This window comes from Orycteropus afer, unplaced genomic scaffold, assembly GCF_000298275.1.
Source record: "Orycteropus afer afer isolate SDZICR_OR568_19922 unplaced genomic scaffold, OryAfe1.0 scaffold00054, whole genome shotgun sequence".
Taxonomy (NCBI): domain Eukaryota; kingdom Metazoa; phylum Chordata; class Mammalia; order Tubulidentata; family Orycteropodidae; genus Orycteropus; species Orycteropus afer.
Genome location: NW_006921641.1, coordinates 2,110,716 through 2,129,636, shown reverse-complemented (window position 1 = coordinate 2,129,636; position 18,921 = coordinate 2,110,716). Strand labels below are relative to the sequence as shown.

The 18,921-nt window shown below is 37.2% G+C and overlaps 1 protein-coding gene across 1 annotated transcript in view; it reads left to right on the top strand.

The window, feature by feature from the left end:
* The window catches only part of LTBP1 (latent transforming growth factor beta binding protein 1), a 727,158-nt gene that overhangs the window by 578,382 nt on the left and 129,855 nt on the right, over nt 1-18,921 (top strand). Inside the window, exons 23-24 of the mRNA XM_007938788.1 lie at nt 688-810; nt 6,857-6,982. Coding sequence (XP_007936979.1) covers nt 688-810; nt 6,857-6,982 — 249 coding nt within the window. The remainder of the gene's footprint in view (nt 1-687; nt 811-6,856; nt 6,983-18,921) is intronic.

Sequence of the window (18,921 nt, the reverse complement as noted above, 5' to 3'; positions counted from 1 at the left end):
ATATATATATATATATATATATATTATATATATATAATCTCCAGACAACATCAAACCTGTTTGTGATAGCTACTGGGTAAGTGACTTTAACCAACTTTTTCTTCTTGCTGATTCCACTTCCTGCCAGAAGTCCCTCTTCTTCCCCTTCCTTCACATTTCATTGTGCTATCAAGACTTCCAGTAAATTCCTTCTGCTACATGAAGTATATTTTGACCACTGTGATATCTCTTCTGTAAATTCCTGGCACCCAAAGTTGGTACCAGTGTTTTGATAATAATTATATTTCATAATTTTGTAAAATGTTTTGGGCCTGTAAAACATTTTAGTTTTTTTGTGTTTGTTTTTATTAATACAAATTGTTTTTTTACCACATATTTCTTTTTGAGGACTGAGTTCATGCCAAACACTTAAAAATTTTTCCTGTCATTCATAATACAGAATTTTGATGAATAAATGTATGACATATACTCTATTATTATGTATTTAAAGAATTTTTTCTGTCATCACCAAGAACATCACCAAGAAAATTTTTGTTTTAACTCTTAAAAAGCTATCATCTAATTTTTATATAAATAAAATATGTTACAAATGAGAAGGATAATGTAAAGGCATATGATTTTGTGTGTAAGGGAAAATGTTAAATTTTCTCACTTATTAGATATTTTTTTCTTATAATTGATTTGTAGATATCAATGAATGTTTGGAGGATAACCAGATTTGCCAGGGAGGAGACTGCATCAACACTGCAGGGTCTTATGACTGTGCTTGTCCAAATGGATTCCAGCTAAATGACAATAAAAGATGTCAAGGTACTACTCTCTTTTATTTTTTAAGTCCTTATTTACGTAGTTATTCAATTCTGTGATGCTTTCTACTGATAGTCTGAGGTTTTGCTAATTGTTTATATATAAATGAACCACACCAGTTTTAATTATTAAGATAGCCTTCTTGGGTCAATAAGGAGGACAGGAAGTTCTCCCTGTGCACGGCACTGTGTTATCTGAGACACATGCATGTTGGAACTCTATTCTTGCTTTGCATGGTTCATGGTAACCATGCAAGATCACTTGGACTTTGTTGTTCTTTCCATGGGCCAGCCTGGGTATTTGATTCTAAATCATCTTCCTAGCATTTTTATATCCTTCCCAGGTATGTTTCACTTTGTTCCATGGGTGACATTTTATCTATCTTTCCCTAGTCCCTATTTTTATCCACTGTCCTTCACTCCTAAATATTTTTCTCTTCCTAAAAAGCTTCACTAATAATTTAATTTCATCAAAAGTAGGAAAGACAGGATTTTATATACATATTTTTAATTCCAAACAACAGTACAGTGGAGATAGGATCCTTGTAAGAACATAACAATTAAACACCCACTATGAGGAGCTCTGGTGATGTAGTGCCTAAGGCCTCTGACTGCTAATCAGAAGGTTAGTTGTTCAAACCCACCAGCCACTCCTTGGAAGGAAGACTGGGCAATCTACTTCCAAAAAGATTTACCCCCTCGGAAACCCAAAGGGGGTTGCTGTGAGTTGAAAGCAACTTGATGGCAATTAGTTTGGTTTTTTTTTTTAAGGTAACTCATTGTCTAAAACATTCAGTTGCTAACCAGAAGGTTGGCAGTTCAAACCCACCAGCTGCTTCGTGGAAGGAAGATGTGGCAGTCTATTTCCATAAAGATTTACTGCCTTGCAAACTCAGTAGGTGTTGTTATGAGTTAGAATTGACTTGATGGCAGTAATTTTTTTTTTTTTTTTTTTCTGGTGTGGGCTGAGTACTGTAGCTGCTTCGTTTAATTCTTTTAACTCAAGTGGCAGTTTTCCTTATATCCGTTTGATGTGTGAAGCTCAGAGAAGTTAATTAGTATGTTCCTAGCTGACAAGCTAGCTAAGATTTTTTAGGATCTTTTCTCACTGTTCTTCCCTGCAATGCCATTAAGAATCATTGCATTTATAGTTAAAGTAAACAAATTGTGAGATTAAGTGATTTTTGCCCCCCAGGGTAACATTTTCTTAGTGATAGTAATAATATCATTATTAATGCCAGGGTTGAAAAATCAACTTGTCTGTATCCTGTGTACTAATGTTTTTGGCTATACCTGGCTGCCCTGCAAATTTTCCTACATTTGTTAAACTACCTATTTTATCCATTGGAAACTCACCTATATATTTATAATTTATGTCTATTTATGTCTGATACACGGATAAATATTATTTTTCTTATTGTCTCTCTGCTGTTATGAAACTCTGTAATAAATCCCAAAGTACAAATAAATAATATATCCACTAATAGTGAATATTTATGATTTTTTAAAATTCCAGATGGTATATGTGTCACCTTTCACATAGCTGAATTATAGTATTCTTGAAGGGGAAGATGGTATCCATTTCTAAGATATGGTATTGGGATAATATTAGACCACTCCCACCTGTCTGTCAAATAGATATGAAGGACATTGGTCTTGACCTTAGGGAACTTAATAATGTTAAAAATAAATTCCCTTACTGATGCCAAGATTTAAATGGCTCTGTGCCTTCTTTAATATCATCTGCTCATTTTTCCATCATGGTGCATTAAGGTGAATTTGAATTTTTCCTTTTTTTTTTTTTGGTAGGGAATAAATGTGTCTGGATTTAATGCAGTCAAGAAGGTGCATTTGAATTATACATATGTGTGAGAATATTTTCATTTTCACATTTTAACAAAATGAATGTTGATTTATATAAAAAATGTCAAGAGGTGCCAAGAAATTGAATCCTGTTTTCATAACAGCCTTTTTGGTGTAAAAGCAATATTCTCTTTTTAAATGACTTGCTTGTCGCAAATGTTTTTGACAGAATAGAGGCAGAATGAAGTCTTATTATAAATGGACCAAGATTTTGTATTGCAAATTTTATAATTTAACTTCTAGAGTTAAATCATAACAATCTGATTTAGTCATCTGGTTTATTATCCTATTTTATTTCAATGCATTGAATTTATGTCTGTGGTTTGATATCAACAGATATTGATTACACTGAACAGATGGTATTTTATTGACTATTATTATTAAATTGACTTCATTTTCTGTCACATTGATGGTTCCTGTTTTCTGGAAGTGATTATTATGTCCGCTTGAAATATCTAAATCCAAATGGGTCACATGCATTCCTGAAGCCAGTCTTTGTACCATTTGAAAATAGTGATGTCTGTGGATCTCTAATCCATGTGCATTCCTCCTCCTCCTAGAGGCAGTGTGTAGTAGCATGCATACTCACCTCGTGTCAAATCATCTTTCTTTGTTGTACCATTGGAGGCAGCTCTGTGATCTTGCATTGTACCTGAAGTTACCCTGCATCTATCTAATCACATGATATGTCAGCATTCTGTAAATAGAAATAGATTTCAGAGTTTATTTTTATGCCCAAAATGTGATTGATGGCACTGCTAATAACCACGGGGCATATTTGAGTAACAGTGTGTGATAGGCATAAACTTTAAAATTTTCCTAATAATCTGAAGATTGTTCCATATTCAGTAAGGCATTTTCAGTTGGAAGTGTTTCTATATTTCTCTTCCCCCTCAAAATTAATGATGATATACAGACAGCATGGAAATTTCATGTTGATAGTCTCTGTAGGAATGTGGCAGAATATAGTTGAGATTCAGCACACACTTGAGTTTCACGTTTTGACTTACACATGCCAAGTTGAGAATTTCTGTGGAATCTCGGACCCATGAAAGAAACCCAATTTAAATATTGTCTGGCTTTTAGCTCTGAGTTACTGCAGCACAGTTTAGAAATGCCTCAATAAGTACAACCCAAATTGAATGCATATGTTCTCTAGTTCCAGATATTCATGTTGTTCTTTCTGAGCAATTTCCTGGAAAAAAGTCTGGGAATTCGTCTTCAATTCCTGTCATCAAACTTTTTAGACAGTTATTTGTTAATCAATGACTTCTCTTAAAGGAAGAACTGTGTGCACATTATTCCCTATACAGAATTGCAAAGCAAGTAGCTTTTATTGGGCTTGAGGCATTGGGTAAAATTTAGGGCTTGACCAGATGGAGATGGATCTTGGACTGGATCCTGGGGCCAGTAGAACTTTGTGGCACCTTGCTACCCAGGCAGAGATAACTATAAGCAGCTGGTTGGAGAGAAAGAGTGGAACTGAAGCCTAAGAGGAAGTTACTGACTCTGCCATCAGGTCGATTGGACTCATAGCGACCTCTTCTTGCGTTTCTCAGGTAGTATCTCTATGAAAGTAGATTGCCCATCCTTCCTTCCAAGGAGTGGCTGGTTTGAACCTCCAGCCTTCTGGTTGGCAGTCAAATGCTTTAGGCACTACACCACCAGAGCTCCTATGAGGAAGTTAGAATTCAAAAATGATTAAAATTTAAGGTGTTATCAGTCAGTAGAGAGAAAATACTGGGAGTTCCAGGACGGCACAGGTAAGCACCTGATTACTAACTGTGAAAGGTTGAAGTTTGAATCCACCCAGAATCATCTCAGAAGAAAAGCCTGGTGATCTGCTTCAGAAAGCTCACAGCCTTGAAAACCCTACAAAGCAGTTCTACTCTGCACACATCAGTTCCTCATGAGTCAGAATCACCTCAGGGGCAGCTGTTTGTTTTCTTTTCTTTTCTTTAGCATGCAAACGTAGAATTATCAGAAATTTTGTAAAACGAAAAAATCAGAGTGAAATTATGTTGGGAAATATACAAGTAGAAAATGACTCATTGTTCTTCCTTGAAATATCTGAAAATTGATGACATTAATGAGAATGGGAGGATTATTAAGAAGATATGAGTAATTTCTGCTTGGTGGCTTATTTTGATTCAGCAATGGATCAGCCAACTAGTCTGAATTATATGGCAGATAGATGACTAAAGAATTTGGGATTAACAAAAAGAGATGGGTAAATTAATGATATTATCAGAATTTCTGTTGCATAATAAGATCAACCGGGACAAGGAAGCTCAGGAGACCTTGGATGCAGGAAAAAGGGGTGATTTTATTGAGGAGGAGAACCACAAGGTCGGTGGCTAAGTGTATTCTAGAGGTCACTAGGAAGGACCCCTACCTGTACCTTCTCCAGGTTCCCGTTAAGCTTTGCAGCATTTGTGTGTTTCTGCTTCCCCCATTAAATGGTGAGTTTCCTAATGGCTAGGCCCTCAGCTCATTCAAGCTCTCATGGGAAACATCCAGTTGGTCTTTTTAAACTGAATTAAAGATGGACTTCTAGGGAGATATGAGGTCTTCTTTAGTAAGAGATAAAAGAGAGCTTATGAGACCTCAGGAAGATAGGAAAATATACTGATCAGATGGGGCTGAGGATATGTGATAGTTTTTATGACCCCAGTTAACTCAGAGAACCTTAATCAATCACTGGTCAGTTAGTAGAGAATGAAGATAACTGTGAAAAATTGTGTGGTGAACAGTCATTCATAAGATACCATCAAGGTGCAACACATGGGGACAGTTAAATAGGCAAAGGAAAGTCTAAATTATGTAACAAACAGTTGAAACAGTGTAAACAGGCTGGTCTCTCCAACCAGCTGTTTACAGTGTCAATGTGAGTAAGGGAGTCATCCTCCAAGATGCCCTTCATTGCTACCTCACCAACGTAATTAGAACTGACTTGAAAAGAACATTTAACTTACACCAAGCATTTCATGCACGGTAAATGTTAAGAGTACCTTGTGATCCTATCCGTGGGGGACATAAAGCAGTTACCTTCGAGTTGGATCAGACTAAAGTGACCCCATGTAATTCAGAGTAGAACTGTGCTCCATAGGGTTTTTTCTTACTGTGGTCTTTCAGAAGTAGATCACCTGATCTTTCTTTCTAGGTGCCTCTGGGTGGACTTGAACCTCCAGTCTTTCTGTTAACAGCCAAGCACCTTAACTGTTTGTACTACTGAGGGTCTCTGTAGGAGCACAGTCACTTGTGATCAAGCAGAGCATAATACAATCAGCATCTGTTGTCTTGATGTCCTCACGAGTCAGAATACTAACAGCAACCACTTTTGGAGTTGCTGTTTTGTTAGGCAGTGCACTAAGCACTTTATCCTCACTGACTAATTGTGTTGTCACAAAGCCATGCAAATACAAAGAATTTCTCTAGTCTGAGAGGCCTTCATTTTCATGTATTTTATTTCTGTTATCCATTTTCAATAAAATATAGATGAGAGCCTGTTACCTTAACATATTCAGTAGACATTTATGAAGTGCTGTTTATGAGGCAAACACTATAAATAAGTCATATCTACCCTTCCCCTTAAGAAGTTGACACGGTAGAGATAGTCATGGACAAGACAGGGTGCTAAGGTTGTAACAGAGTTATGCATGTGGAGGTAGCCAGAGGTCAGAGGAGGACACAGCTATCTCTCAGTGAAGACTGTTTTACAGATAAGTTGTTTGTTCTGTTAGAGTGGCCCTCAAGTCACCAATATGTATAAATAAAGGTAGCTTTGCTTTGAACCTACGAAATTGCTGTTATTATAGTTTCAAAATGATTGAAAAGTGGCTATTTCATATAATTCAACCTAAATAATTTATCTTAAGACAATATGTTTGTTTTGTAGTCTGTTATCTAGACAAATGGTATAGTTGTTCCACACTGTAAGTCTCCAATAATCTTACAAGTTTTCAAACATATCAACAGTTACGAAGATATGACCAAAAAACCCATTGCCATTGTGTTGATTTTGACTCAGCAACCTACAGAACCAGACCATGTTTCATTCTGTTAGACATAAGGTTGTTGTGAATTGGAGTGTGCTTAAGGACACCTAACAATAACAACTGTATGTCGGATATATGAAAACAAACCAGATTTTTTTTCAAGTATTGTAACTTTCTTTTAAATTCCAGATATTAATGAATGTGAACAACCAGGCCTCTGCGGTCCTCATGGGGAGTGTCTAAACACGGATGGCTCTTTTCACTGTATCTGTGAACAAGGGTTCTCCATCTCTGCAGATGGTTCCACATGTGAAGGTAAGATAAGCAATAACAAACATATGTTGTTGTTATGTGCCCTCGAGTCGGACCCAACTCATAGCGACCCCTCCTTGGGTTTCCAAGGCAGTATCACTATGAAAGTAGATTGCCCCATCTTCCGAGGAGTGGCTGGTGGATTTGAACCGCCAGCCTTCTGGTTAGCAGTCAAGTGCCTTAGGCTCGGAATTAATAAGTTAAAATATGCAGGGATGATAATTTTAGGTGCATGTGAGAGCCCTAAAGGAAAATTTTGGAGAGCTCCCTAATGTATCCTGAGACCTTGCTTGTTTTGATTGTGCTATACATCAAAAACCAGACAACCAAACCCACAACCATCAAGTCTATTCTGACTCATAGCAACTCCCATGTGGTTTCCAAGGCTTTAAATCTTTACGGAAGCAGACTGCCTCACCTTTCTCCCACAGAACAACTGGTGGGTTCAAACTGCCGAGCTTTTGGTTAGCAGTGAAATGCTTTAACCGTTGTGCCATAGGTCACCTTAATTATTCTGTTTATATAGAAAATAATTTCTTGCTTGATTTCTCTACACCATTGTCAGCAGAGATTTTCTAGTTATTCCTCTTATATCCTTAGCTTTAAGCTATTTATTTTCTTAATTAGTATTTACTATCCCCGTAAAGGCTAATTACATTGTTAGATGTTAAAATAGCACTGATGGCTTCCTATTTACAACCTCTATATGTTTTGGGGACAGGGACATATACTACTGGTTATTTTCATAAGACTTTTTTTTTTTAATTACCTATTATATTTTGATAAATGGAGGCATAATTCATCTCAGCCTTTTTTAAAAAGTAAAGATTCCCATAATCATAAGTTCAATCCAACTCTTTGAAAATCTGAGTTATCAAAGCAGGCCACATTTTAAAGAAGCAAATTGTAAAGGCTCTCTTCTGGGCTGAAGATAGTGCCCAAGTTATTTACTCTAAAAAATAGTGCCACAAGATGTGTCTGCTCTCCTTGGTGGTATCACAGTAGGACCAAGCTAAGGACAGCAACCAGTTTCATCTGAAGCTAATTATTTTATTGGAAGGAATAAAGTGACCTTATCAGAAGCAGAAAATTATTAAAATTACTCTCCTGCTGAGCAGACAAAACATCAATGCCAGATTTGACTTCAAGAAAGAGAGATAGTGGAGGGTGTGATCTGAGCAATCAGATTGAGAGGATTGGAATAGATCAGGAGTTGGAAGATGAAGGAAAACATCATAACAGTGTCAGCTATGAGAAATTTGGAGAGAATCCATGTTTCAATGGTTTAGGTTTTATGTTGATCTTATACTTAGAGCTCCGAGACTAGAACTGTTAGAGAAGACATTGCATGAAGGCAAACATTGCTCTGGAGAGATAGAATCTTCTCCAGCTCTGGCATAGGATGCTAGTTCATCTAAGCCACTGATGAAATGGATTTGCAGAATCCCTGAATTCCAGAAAGATGCAGTTTGCTTCTTCTTTGACGCTGAATCACAGATAGTGAAGGAATCCTTCACTGAAAAATGTTCCAAGTTAGAAACGCAGATGGTCATGCCATGCTGTGTTTAGAAGAAAAAGTAAGATCACCTTATGTATTCATGTGTCAAAACTATTACTCTGGAAGAATATAACCAAATATAAATAGATTCACATTTATTTTGTCTCTTATACTTATTAATTTTTCTTTAATTATGTACCCTTTTTAATATTGATTTCTGTAATTCAGTAGTTGTAAAATCACTCTAATTACAGCTCTAATTTTGTTGGGCATTCTTGGCAAATAATTCAATTAAAAAAAACCACATTTTTTAATGTGTTTTGTAAAGTACTCTAGTTAAGTATATACTCTTTTTGTACCAGAAACCAAACAATTTTAAAAGTGATAAAATATGTAATTTAGAATATTATGCTGATATATGTCAGTATAACTAGAAACTTCCCTTATTATTAGGCATGTTATTCTCTTTCTATAATAAACTCTACAAGGCTTTCATAGTTTATGAGCTTAATCCAATGTTCTAAACTGATCCAAATTTTCTTTTGTTGGACCTCATCTGAAACTTGTGGCAGTAGCTCTATGTCCTGACTTTACCCCTGGCTGTGGTTTAGGGTGAAGCCAACTAATGTGATCTGTATTTAGCTATGGGGCTGATGTGCCTAGTACTTGAATTAAACTGGATAAGTGGCTGGCATTCTCCCTTCATACCCATTCACCAACTTACTGCTGGTCAAAGCCGCTGAGGCCATGTTGACACCAGGACTGGCATGCTAAGTGAACCCCAAACTCTATTTCCATAAGAGTCTGGCTACAGCTAAGGGAAGGATGGTCCTCTTCTGGTTTCCCATGGCTTGGAGAGTTGTCAATGCCTGGCTGTATTTATTGAACTATAATGAAGAGGTGTGCTCTGTAAAGATGAACTACCTTGAGTAGCATGGCAGGTTTTATAGAAATAAAAACAGCACCATTGGGTCTTCCCTTTCTACTCTGTATGTGATTCTCTAGGAGCTTGTGTCTGAGAGAGGAAGGTGAAATACCTTGGTTCTCCCACATGAGGTAAAGAGCAATGGTGTTACTTGACGTTCAGCTGAAGTGGGGTGGACAGTAGGTGGTGGGTGAGCATCTGTTATTCACTTATTCATGGACTTAATGAATATTTACTTTATATCAGGCACTATTTTGAGAGAGAAATACACACAATCCTTGTCCACATGGAGGAAACATTCCACAAGGGGAATCAGGGATAAATTGATAAATAGTATATGCAGAATACATTATGTGTTATATTTAAGTAATAGAACATAGTTACAGTTTATGGATATAGATATGTGCAGGGTGTGACATGTCATATATAATACACAGATTATTTTTCTCAAGTCCCAGACTTGGATTCAGAAAATTGCAGGGGAGTGGGACACTTTTTTAAACAATTGTGGTAAAATACACATAACATAATATATACTATTTTAACATGGACAATTCAGTGGCTTTAAGTACAATTACAGTATTGTGCAACCATCACTACTTTCTAATTCCAGAACTTTTCATTACTGCAAATAGAAACCGCATATCCATTAAGCAGTCACATCCCATTCCTTCTACCCCAGTCACTGGCAACCACAAATTTGTTTTCTGCCTCTATGAATTTGCCTATTCTGAACATTTTGTATAAATGAAATCATACAATATGTGGCCTTTTGTGACTGGTTTCTTTCATTCAGCATAGTGCTTTCAAGCTTCATCCATGTTGTAGCATGTATCAGTACTTCATTCCTTTTCATGGCTGAGTAATATTCCAGATGGAGCCTTTTTCATTGACTTTCTCCTCTTTTCTTTTCTTTCATCTTCTAGTTGTAGTTCATCTCTTCCTGCCACCACTTTTTCACTCTCTAGAAGAGCTTTCACTTTGTATATAAAAACAAAGGACATTTCTTCCTTCTTTCACTCAGCTGACTATTTCTTATCCCATTTTGCTTTATCCTTTTGATAAAGAAAAACCACAGTCCTTTTGTTCTTTTAGTTGTTTGCTATTTTTTATTGTAGAATTCATATGAATGGTATTTATTATCACATTTATAAGCCGACTAAGGGTTTGGTTTCTTTGTCCTCAACAAATGTGTGTGAGAAGAAGAGTAGGGACCCTGGCCATCAGACTCCTATGTGTCATCACATTGGCCCCTGGCCCAAGAAGGGAGAGGCCTCCTCGTCCCTGATCTTGTCTCACTATGTTGCTAGGAGCAGCTGTACTCTCCAGATATACATCTAGGCTGGGTGAGTACTTTGTATGACAGCAAGTGCTGTTGGCTACCTCAGATGTCTCCAGGCCTCTCTGTGCTCTACAGCCGGTTTACACCACAGAATAGCCACTCCAGTTAAGAGAGCCCCTCAAAAAATCCCAGCAACATAGATGGAGCATCAGTAGCCTGCAGAACTTAGGCACCGTTCCTCCATTGTCTACCATCCATGGTTAACCAACCAACCAACCATTCACCATTGAGTCAATTCTGACTCATGGTGACCCCATATATGTTAGAGTACATCTGTGCTCCATAGAACTTTTAATCCCTGATTTTTCAGATACACATCACCAAGTTTTTCTTTCTAGCCATCTGTAGATGGGCTGAAATCTCCAGCCTTTCAGTTAATAGCCAAGTGTGTTAATCATTTTTGCCACCCAAGGACTTCATCTTGGTTAGTCATGGCTAATTAGGTCTCCAAGCCATGACCAAAATCACCCTCTAAATTCTGTCTTTCAGAAAGCATCCTCATTCATTCATTCATTTGAAAAATATTTATTAAGTATATATTATATGTCTATGTACTATATGTTGGGATATCTGGTGGTGTAGTGCCTAAGACATTTGACTGCTAACCAGAAGGCTGGCGGTTCAAACCCACCAACCACTCCTCAGAAGGAAGGTTGGACAATCTACTTCCTAGAGAATACCACCTTAGAAACCCAAGGTGGGGTCCCTATAAGTCAAATCGACTTGACAGCAATGAGTTTGGTTTTTGGTTTTATACTATATATGTCAGCCACTGTTCTGAGTAAGTGGGTTATGCTAGCCAACAAAATAATCCCTGCTTTTTTGGAGATAATCAACAATAAACTATTAAGTAAGTAAACTATATAATATGTTAGAAAGTGACAAACACTATGAAAAAAGGAAAACATGAAACAGACTAAGAAGAATCTGAGGGCAAGGAATGAGAAGCTGGTATGATACTAACTAAGGTGGTCAGAGTGGGCCATTCTGCCTCTATAATGTGTGTATGAAAAAAAAATAAATATTTTTTCTAGGTAAAAATGAAGCCATATTAAGTGCCTCTCTTAAGATGTTCCTCCGCTTGGTGAATGATAAACACCAATCAGTATTCACCAAAGGGGCATGAAATGGCCTATGAGGGCCTTTCACTATCATCATGAATTCTGTCCCATGTCCGTGTTCCATGTCCACACATGGGAATAAGAAATCAGATAGACACATTGCTAACATTTCCTATTATTTATTGAAAGGAAAAGCCAAAATCTTTCATTTAAATTCTGTATTCTACTCCTATATTTCCTCCCCTGGTTGAGGAGGATGATGTAACTTTTTTTCCCTTTTAAAAATATATCCTAGACTGATCTAATCAGTAACTTCTCCTCTCAATTTGCAAAAAAAGTTCTATCATTATTTCAAAAATTGAAAATTAAAAGATTGGAAGAGGATGTCTTATAACATCTAGCCTTAACTCTGACTCCTTTAGGATTCTAACAAAAATATTCAAAGAATCAAGTCCTGTTGGAAAGCAGCTATAGACTCTAAAGCTGTAACTTTTTTTTTTTTTTTTAAGATACTTAGTATAAACCACTGTGGTAATTAAGTTTGTGTGTCAACTTGGCTAGGCCTGGTTGAGTGGCTGGGCAGTGGATGTAGTTATTCCCCATGGTAAGATTGGTAATTAACTCCATAGTGGAATGTATTGGAGCAGCTGAGTAGCTGCTTTAGGGATATAGTCTGCTATATAAGAGGCAGCTTTGGAAATAGTCTCTAGCTTAGGGCACATTTGAACCCTGCATGTTGCTGAGTTGTTCGTTGTTCAGCAGGCTACCATGCTCTGCCAATCTTGAGACTTTCAATGGACTTGAATTAATGGCCTGTTGTGTGATTTGGTAATAACGGGACTGTGCCTTGTAACTTGTACACCTGGGGTTTGTCAGCCTCAGCAGCCAGCAACTGAGTGAAGAAAAGCCTCCAGCTTCCGTGGGCCAGGAGCAGGAGGCAGAACTGAAACCCAAGGTTGAGGGCTTTCACCCAGCCCCTGGAACCCGGCACTTTCATCTCAGACTTAAAAACTCCAAAACTGTAAGAGAATAAACTCTTGTTTGTTAAAGGCATCCCATTTGTGGTGTATTCTGTTAGAGCAGCACTAGGTAACCAAAACAACCCCTTCTTACTAGTTCATCTGTTTGAAGGGGAAAACGGAATAAATGCAATAACAGGATGACCAGTCTGTTAAAACTTATTGAGAGCGTGGTAACAGCAAGACTCAAAGAAGCTGGGTCCAAACTCTTAGGTTTATTTTGTGTTCATTGGGAAGCAGAATATACAGTTAAAGGCAACGTTTGTCAAATGATAGAAATAAAAATGACTTGGGAGCAAGGGTGGTTTGTTTTTAGACTTTTAGGTACATTTTCTGTGAATAGTGTAAAAAAAAAAGTTTAAAGCCATTGCTGACAATGCTCCAAGGCAATTGGTGGTTTTGTGGCATGGTGATAGAACTTTATATCTATCACCAAAGAGAAAATATTTTTTTTAGTGATTTAGCCAAGTAGAAACCTGCAGTACACTGACACAATAATGTATTACATCTGGCTGCTCGGCACAAAGATTTTTAGGTTTTTAGTAGTTTTAGGCTCTGAAACTGAAAGGTCTTATAAGAGGATACAACTAGAGTGTTTCTTTTCTTAAAAAAAGAGGGGGAGGAGGGTGGGGAAATTTAGTTCAATACTTAGAATTCTCTCCACGTGTAAAAAGAAAGAGGATCCTGCAGCCTACCAGGTTAGGGAAGGGAAGTGGCTCCTTGCTCTACAGGCTACTGTTCTTCACACTCACTTCTCCTGTGAATGTATTTCTGCAGAAGTGAGTGAAAATGAATATTTAAATCATTAGGGAGAGAGCTGAGGAAATTTTGCTGGAATAAGCTGCTCTTGGACCTGGAATGCGGATTTTCCATGCATCGGTTGATTGTCTTTCGTCTATCAACATTTTCATAAAGAAACTCATAATAGTAGCAAAAAAAAAAAATCAAGAGCCTTTCCTAGCCTTTATCACTGCTGACCTTTTAAAACTCCAGAGCTGTGGAAATTCATCTCTTCATAGAGGGAGAAGTAAACATCTCCTTTGCAGCCAAAAAACAGGCACAAGCCTGCTAGAGAGTGAAATCTGGGAATAGGCAAGCCAGCCCTGCCTACCTTATGCTGACACTGCTCATACCTGGCCACTGGGGTGCTGGCATCTATTTTTGTGAGTCCTTTGATGCCATCAAGAACCTAACTACTTGTTAGGTCATGGAAAGCTGTTGTGAGCAGTATTTTGGTACTTTAGACCTGAATTTGTAATGCTTAAGATAAATAAGGAACCCCTGGGTAGTGCAAATAGTTAATGCATTCGGTTGCTAACCACCCAGAGCCACCTCATAAGAGCTTGGTGATCTACTTTGAATAAATCAGCCCCTGAAAACTCTGTGGAGCACAATTCGATTCTGACATATACAGGGTCCTCATGATTTAAGTTGACAGCAATTCCAGAATCAGTTACTTACTTGTTAGATGTTTAACTGGTAGAGTATTAAGTGGTTGTCTCAGAATCCTAGTATGAGTAGAGGGGTGATATACTTCGTGTGCTTGATTTCATGATTTTATTAAAATAAGAGTAATAATAATGTGTGTTAGGGTTCTCCAGAGAAACAGAACCAATGTATCCATACATATACATACATACAATATATATATTGTCTCTATATATTCATATCTATGGAAAGAAACAGATTGAGAGAGATGGATTTTAAGAAATTGGCTTATATGATTATAGACACTGGCAAGTCCAAAATCTGTTGACTGGAAACTCTTATAGGATATTATATTACAGTCTCAAGTCAGAATCCTTCCTTAGGAAATCTCAGTTTTGCTCTTAAGGTCTTCAGCTGATTAGATAAGGCCCACCTACTTTATGAAGGGTACTCTGCTTTACTTAACTGATTGTAAATATTAATTATATGTAAATATTTTCATAGCAATATCTAAACTAGTGTTGACCAAAAATTGGGCACCATCACCTAGCCAAGGTGACACATAAAATCAACCATTACCTGCTAATAGCTAGCATTCATTGAATTCTTGTTATAAGCCAGGTGCTGTGCTAAGTACATTGCATCTATTTTCTTACTTAATGTTTGCAACAAACCTATAGGTAGGTAAAGTATCAATTAATATACTTTTGGCTGAAATAAACAGCTTAAAATAAAGAAATTTTGTTATACTAATTATAAGTGCAGAGATTGTCACTTCTCACCTCCTAAGCCCCCCCAAAAAACACTCATTGCTGATGAGTCAGTTCTGATTCATGGTGACTCAGACCTTTATTCAAATGTCACTTTCTCAGTGAGTCCTTTTCTGACCACTGTTCTCAGATTCTGTCACCTCCTAACAATCCCCTTCCTCTTCTGCGTTTTATGTGTTTTTCTTTAGCACTTTATTCTACATGCTTATCTTGTTTTTTGTTGCTTTGTTTATTGTCACATTCAGAGGCCAGTGAGACAGGGATCTGTTTTATTCACCACTGTATGCCATTGGGAATATTAGGGTACAATAAGTATTTGATGAATTAATAAAGGGATAAAGAGACAGTCTGTAGCTCATCCTGGGCCATCAGGAAACCGAAGTAATAAAATTACTCCAAATTCAGTGGGTCATGAACTTTAGGAGGCCTTCCCTATTTTTTAAACACTTAATTCTCTAAAGCACAACTGAGTAACTATGGGGCAAGCAGTGATTAAGAGACTGTGGAGTCTGAGTGGATGGGCTGGAAGACTAGCTCCACCACTTACAAGATGTGTGAGCCTGGAAGTTACTAATCCTCATGTACCTCTCAGTTCCCCTTCTGTTATTGCTAACTGCCCTTGAGTCAGCCCTAACTCATGGCAACCCAGTACATAATGGAACAAAATCCTGTCTAGTCCTGTACCATCCCTATGATCAGCTGTGGATTGGCCCATTGTGCTTCAGAGGGTTTTCATTGCCTGATTTTTGGAAGAAGATTTCCAGGCCTTTCTTCCTAGTCATCATAGTCTGGAAGCTCCTCTGAAACCTGTTCAGTCTCATAGCAATTCACAAGCCTCTACTGACAGCTGGATGATGGCTGTGTGCGAGGTACATGAGCTGGGAATTGCACCCAGGCTTCCCATATAACCAGAAAACCAAAACCAAACTCATTGCTGTCGAGTCGGCTCTAACTCATAGCGACTCCTCCTTGGGTTTGCAAGGCAGTGTCACTATGGAAATAGTTTGCCCAATCTTCCTTCCAAGAGTTTCCCACATAGAAGGCAAAAATCTACCACTGAACTTCCATTGTTCCTACTTCCTCATGTAAATAATGTGAATAAATTACATGAAAATTAGATATGCTAATGAGTATTGACATGTATCAACATAAGGTAGAGTTTGGCACATAGAACATACTCAGTGAATGAGTCATTGGTCTACCACTTACAACATTTGTATTCAAGTTATTGTCATTTATTTCCTACATATGTGCATTTAGGACCTATTTTATTTTTATTATAGATCCCTTGTGGCACAGGGGTAAAGCACTCAGCTGCTAACCCAAAGGTCTGCAATTCAAAGCCACCATCCTCTCCACAGAAGAAAGATGTGGCAATCTGCTTCCACAAAGATTTACAGCCTTGGAAATGCTATGGGGCAGTTCTACTCTGTCCTACAGGATATATTATATTATCAGTGCTTACACAATATATACCTACAGTAGAATTATATAAGTATTTTTTATTAAATCAAGTCCAGGTCTAGATACAGATAAATTACAAATACTGTATTCTCCCTAGTTTTAAACCCAAAATTTATTTAAAATCACATAGAATATAGTGTATGTATGTATGTGTGTATATATATATATATATATTATAATATACATACATATAATATATATATTTAAATGACTTAATAAAGTAATTTAATGTAAAATAATGTTCTAATTCTTCACCCCCTTGGATTCTGTAAGAGTTTCTTAGGACTCACTTCCCCTATTTATCTCCTAAGTATTTCAGATGTTAAAATTGCTTCATGGGTCAGTTGCCAATAAACTGATGGCCAACACTGATTCTTGCTGGCATTCAAGTGTTGGAGCTGTTTCTACAGGTGCACAGTCTGTTTTCTGTGGTTTTATAACTGAGCTTTCTTGGTCTCCTGTTTGAATATTAAAGATAAAAATTAGACTGGTTAAAAAAAAATGAAAAAGAATTTTTTGTCTGATCTTTTCTGTTCTTCTGTTGTCTCCAGGGCCTCTGTGTAAAAAAGATGAATCTGAGATTTGATATATTTGGCCTGTACTTTAGACTTTCTCCCAGTCCTTGCTGGCAGCACCTCTTAGCATAAGAGAGACCATAGGAAAAGAAAATATACACAGCATGGCTCTAAATTTAGAATAAGATGCTTATGTAAAAAAAATAAAATAAAATAAAAAGGTAAAAATATAAAACTAATAAGTTAATAGGAGCTTTTGTGGCGTAATGCCTAAGGCATTTGACTGCTAACCAGAAGGCTGGTGGTTCAAACCCACCAGCCACTCCTCAGAAGGAAGGTTGGGCAATCTACTTCCATAGTGATACCTCCTTGGAAACCCAAGGAGGGGTCGCTATGAGTCAAAATCAACTGAACAGCAGTGAGTTTGGTTTTATTAAATTAATGTAAGGAAAATCCATCTATCCATAAATAGATGTTATGACAAAATAATAGTGCATTTATATGGTGGTTTTGTGTAAAAATACAAATGAGTATTAAATGTTTACTATATTATCTTTTGTAATTGTCATGGGATAAGTATGCAGTTGAAGCTCAGGATTTTTTCCATAAATATCTAAAGAGTTTTCTATACCACATGAATTTTATGTTGTTGTTGTTGTTATGTGCCCTCAAGTCAGACCTAACTCATAGAGACCCCTCCTTGGGTTTCCAAGGCAATATCACTACGGAAGTAGATTGCCCAACCTTCCAAGGAGTGGCTGGTGAGTTTGAACTGCCAGCCTTCTCATTAACAGTCAAGTGCCACAGGCACTACGCTATCATAACTCCTACATGAATTTTATAGAGAAGCTAAAACATTATCTTTTTACGATAGTCCGTGTCTTAGTTATGTAGTTCTATAACAGAAAACAGGTGGATGGCTGTATGTAGCATACAGAAATTACTCTCTCACAGTTAAGGAGGCTAGAAGTCCAAATTCAGCATGCCATCTTTAGGGAAAGGCTTTCTTTCTTTGTCAGCTCTGAGAGAAGGTACCGGTCTCCTTTCAACATCTGTGATCCCAGCATTCCTTGGAGATCTCCATGTCTTTGTATCAATCTTCTAGGAGGTTCTCAGTGCAGGGACAATGGGTCTAAAGGATGTGCTCCACTCCCAGCTCTTTTTTCTTGGTGGTAGTCAGGATCCTCTTCTCTGTTCACTTCTCTCCTTTTATCTCTTGTATGTGACTTGAGTAAGGGAATTGAGTATTTGCGTAAGGGTGGTAACTTGAGTAAAGATGGAACTTTAGTCATGCCCTCTTGTAAGGCTGTGACTCAAGATACAACTCACACTAATCTTGCCTCATTAACATACAGAGGTTAGGATTTATAACACTTATCACAAAATAGAGGATAATTACTTCAGATCACAAAATGGAGGACAACCACACAATACTGGGAGTCATGGCCTAGCCAAGTTGACACAGTTTGATCCATGATAGTCCTATGATTATGGATTAGAATTCTTCTATACTTTCATGAGTAGAGAAGGTTTTTTTTTTTTCTTCTCAATTTTTCCCTTTAAATATTTAGACTTGTTTCTTTTATCTGGAAAATTAAAATCCTTCTCATTCATTTACCAAGTTTTTAATGTAACATTCTGTCAGTCTATGGTAGGAGGAAAAAGGAAGAAAATGTTTTTCTAAATTCAGAAGTACATCTTGATTCTGTTTTTCTCTGAAGAAGCACAAATGGCTTACAGTGTTTACAGAGTTTGCTTTTTGTTTGTTTGTTTGTTCCAGAATATCTTTTCTTTTCTTTTTTATTTTATTTTATTTTATTTTGATTTGGGTGAAGATTTACAGAGCAAATTCACTTTCCATACAGCAGTTCACATATACATTGTCGCATGTTGTTGACCACAGTTTACCACAATGCAACA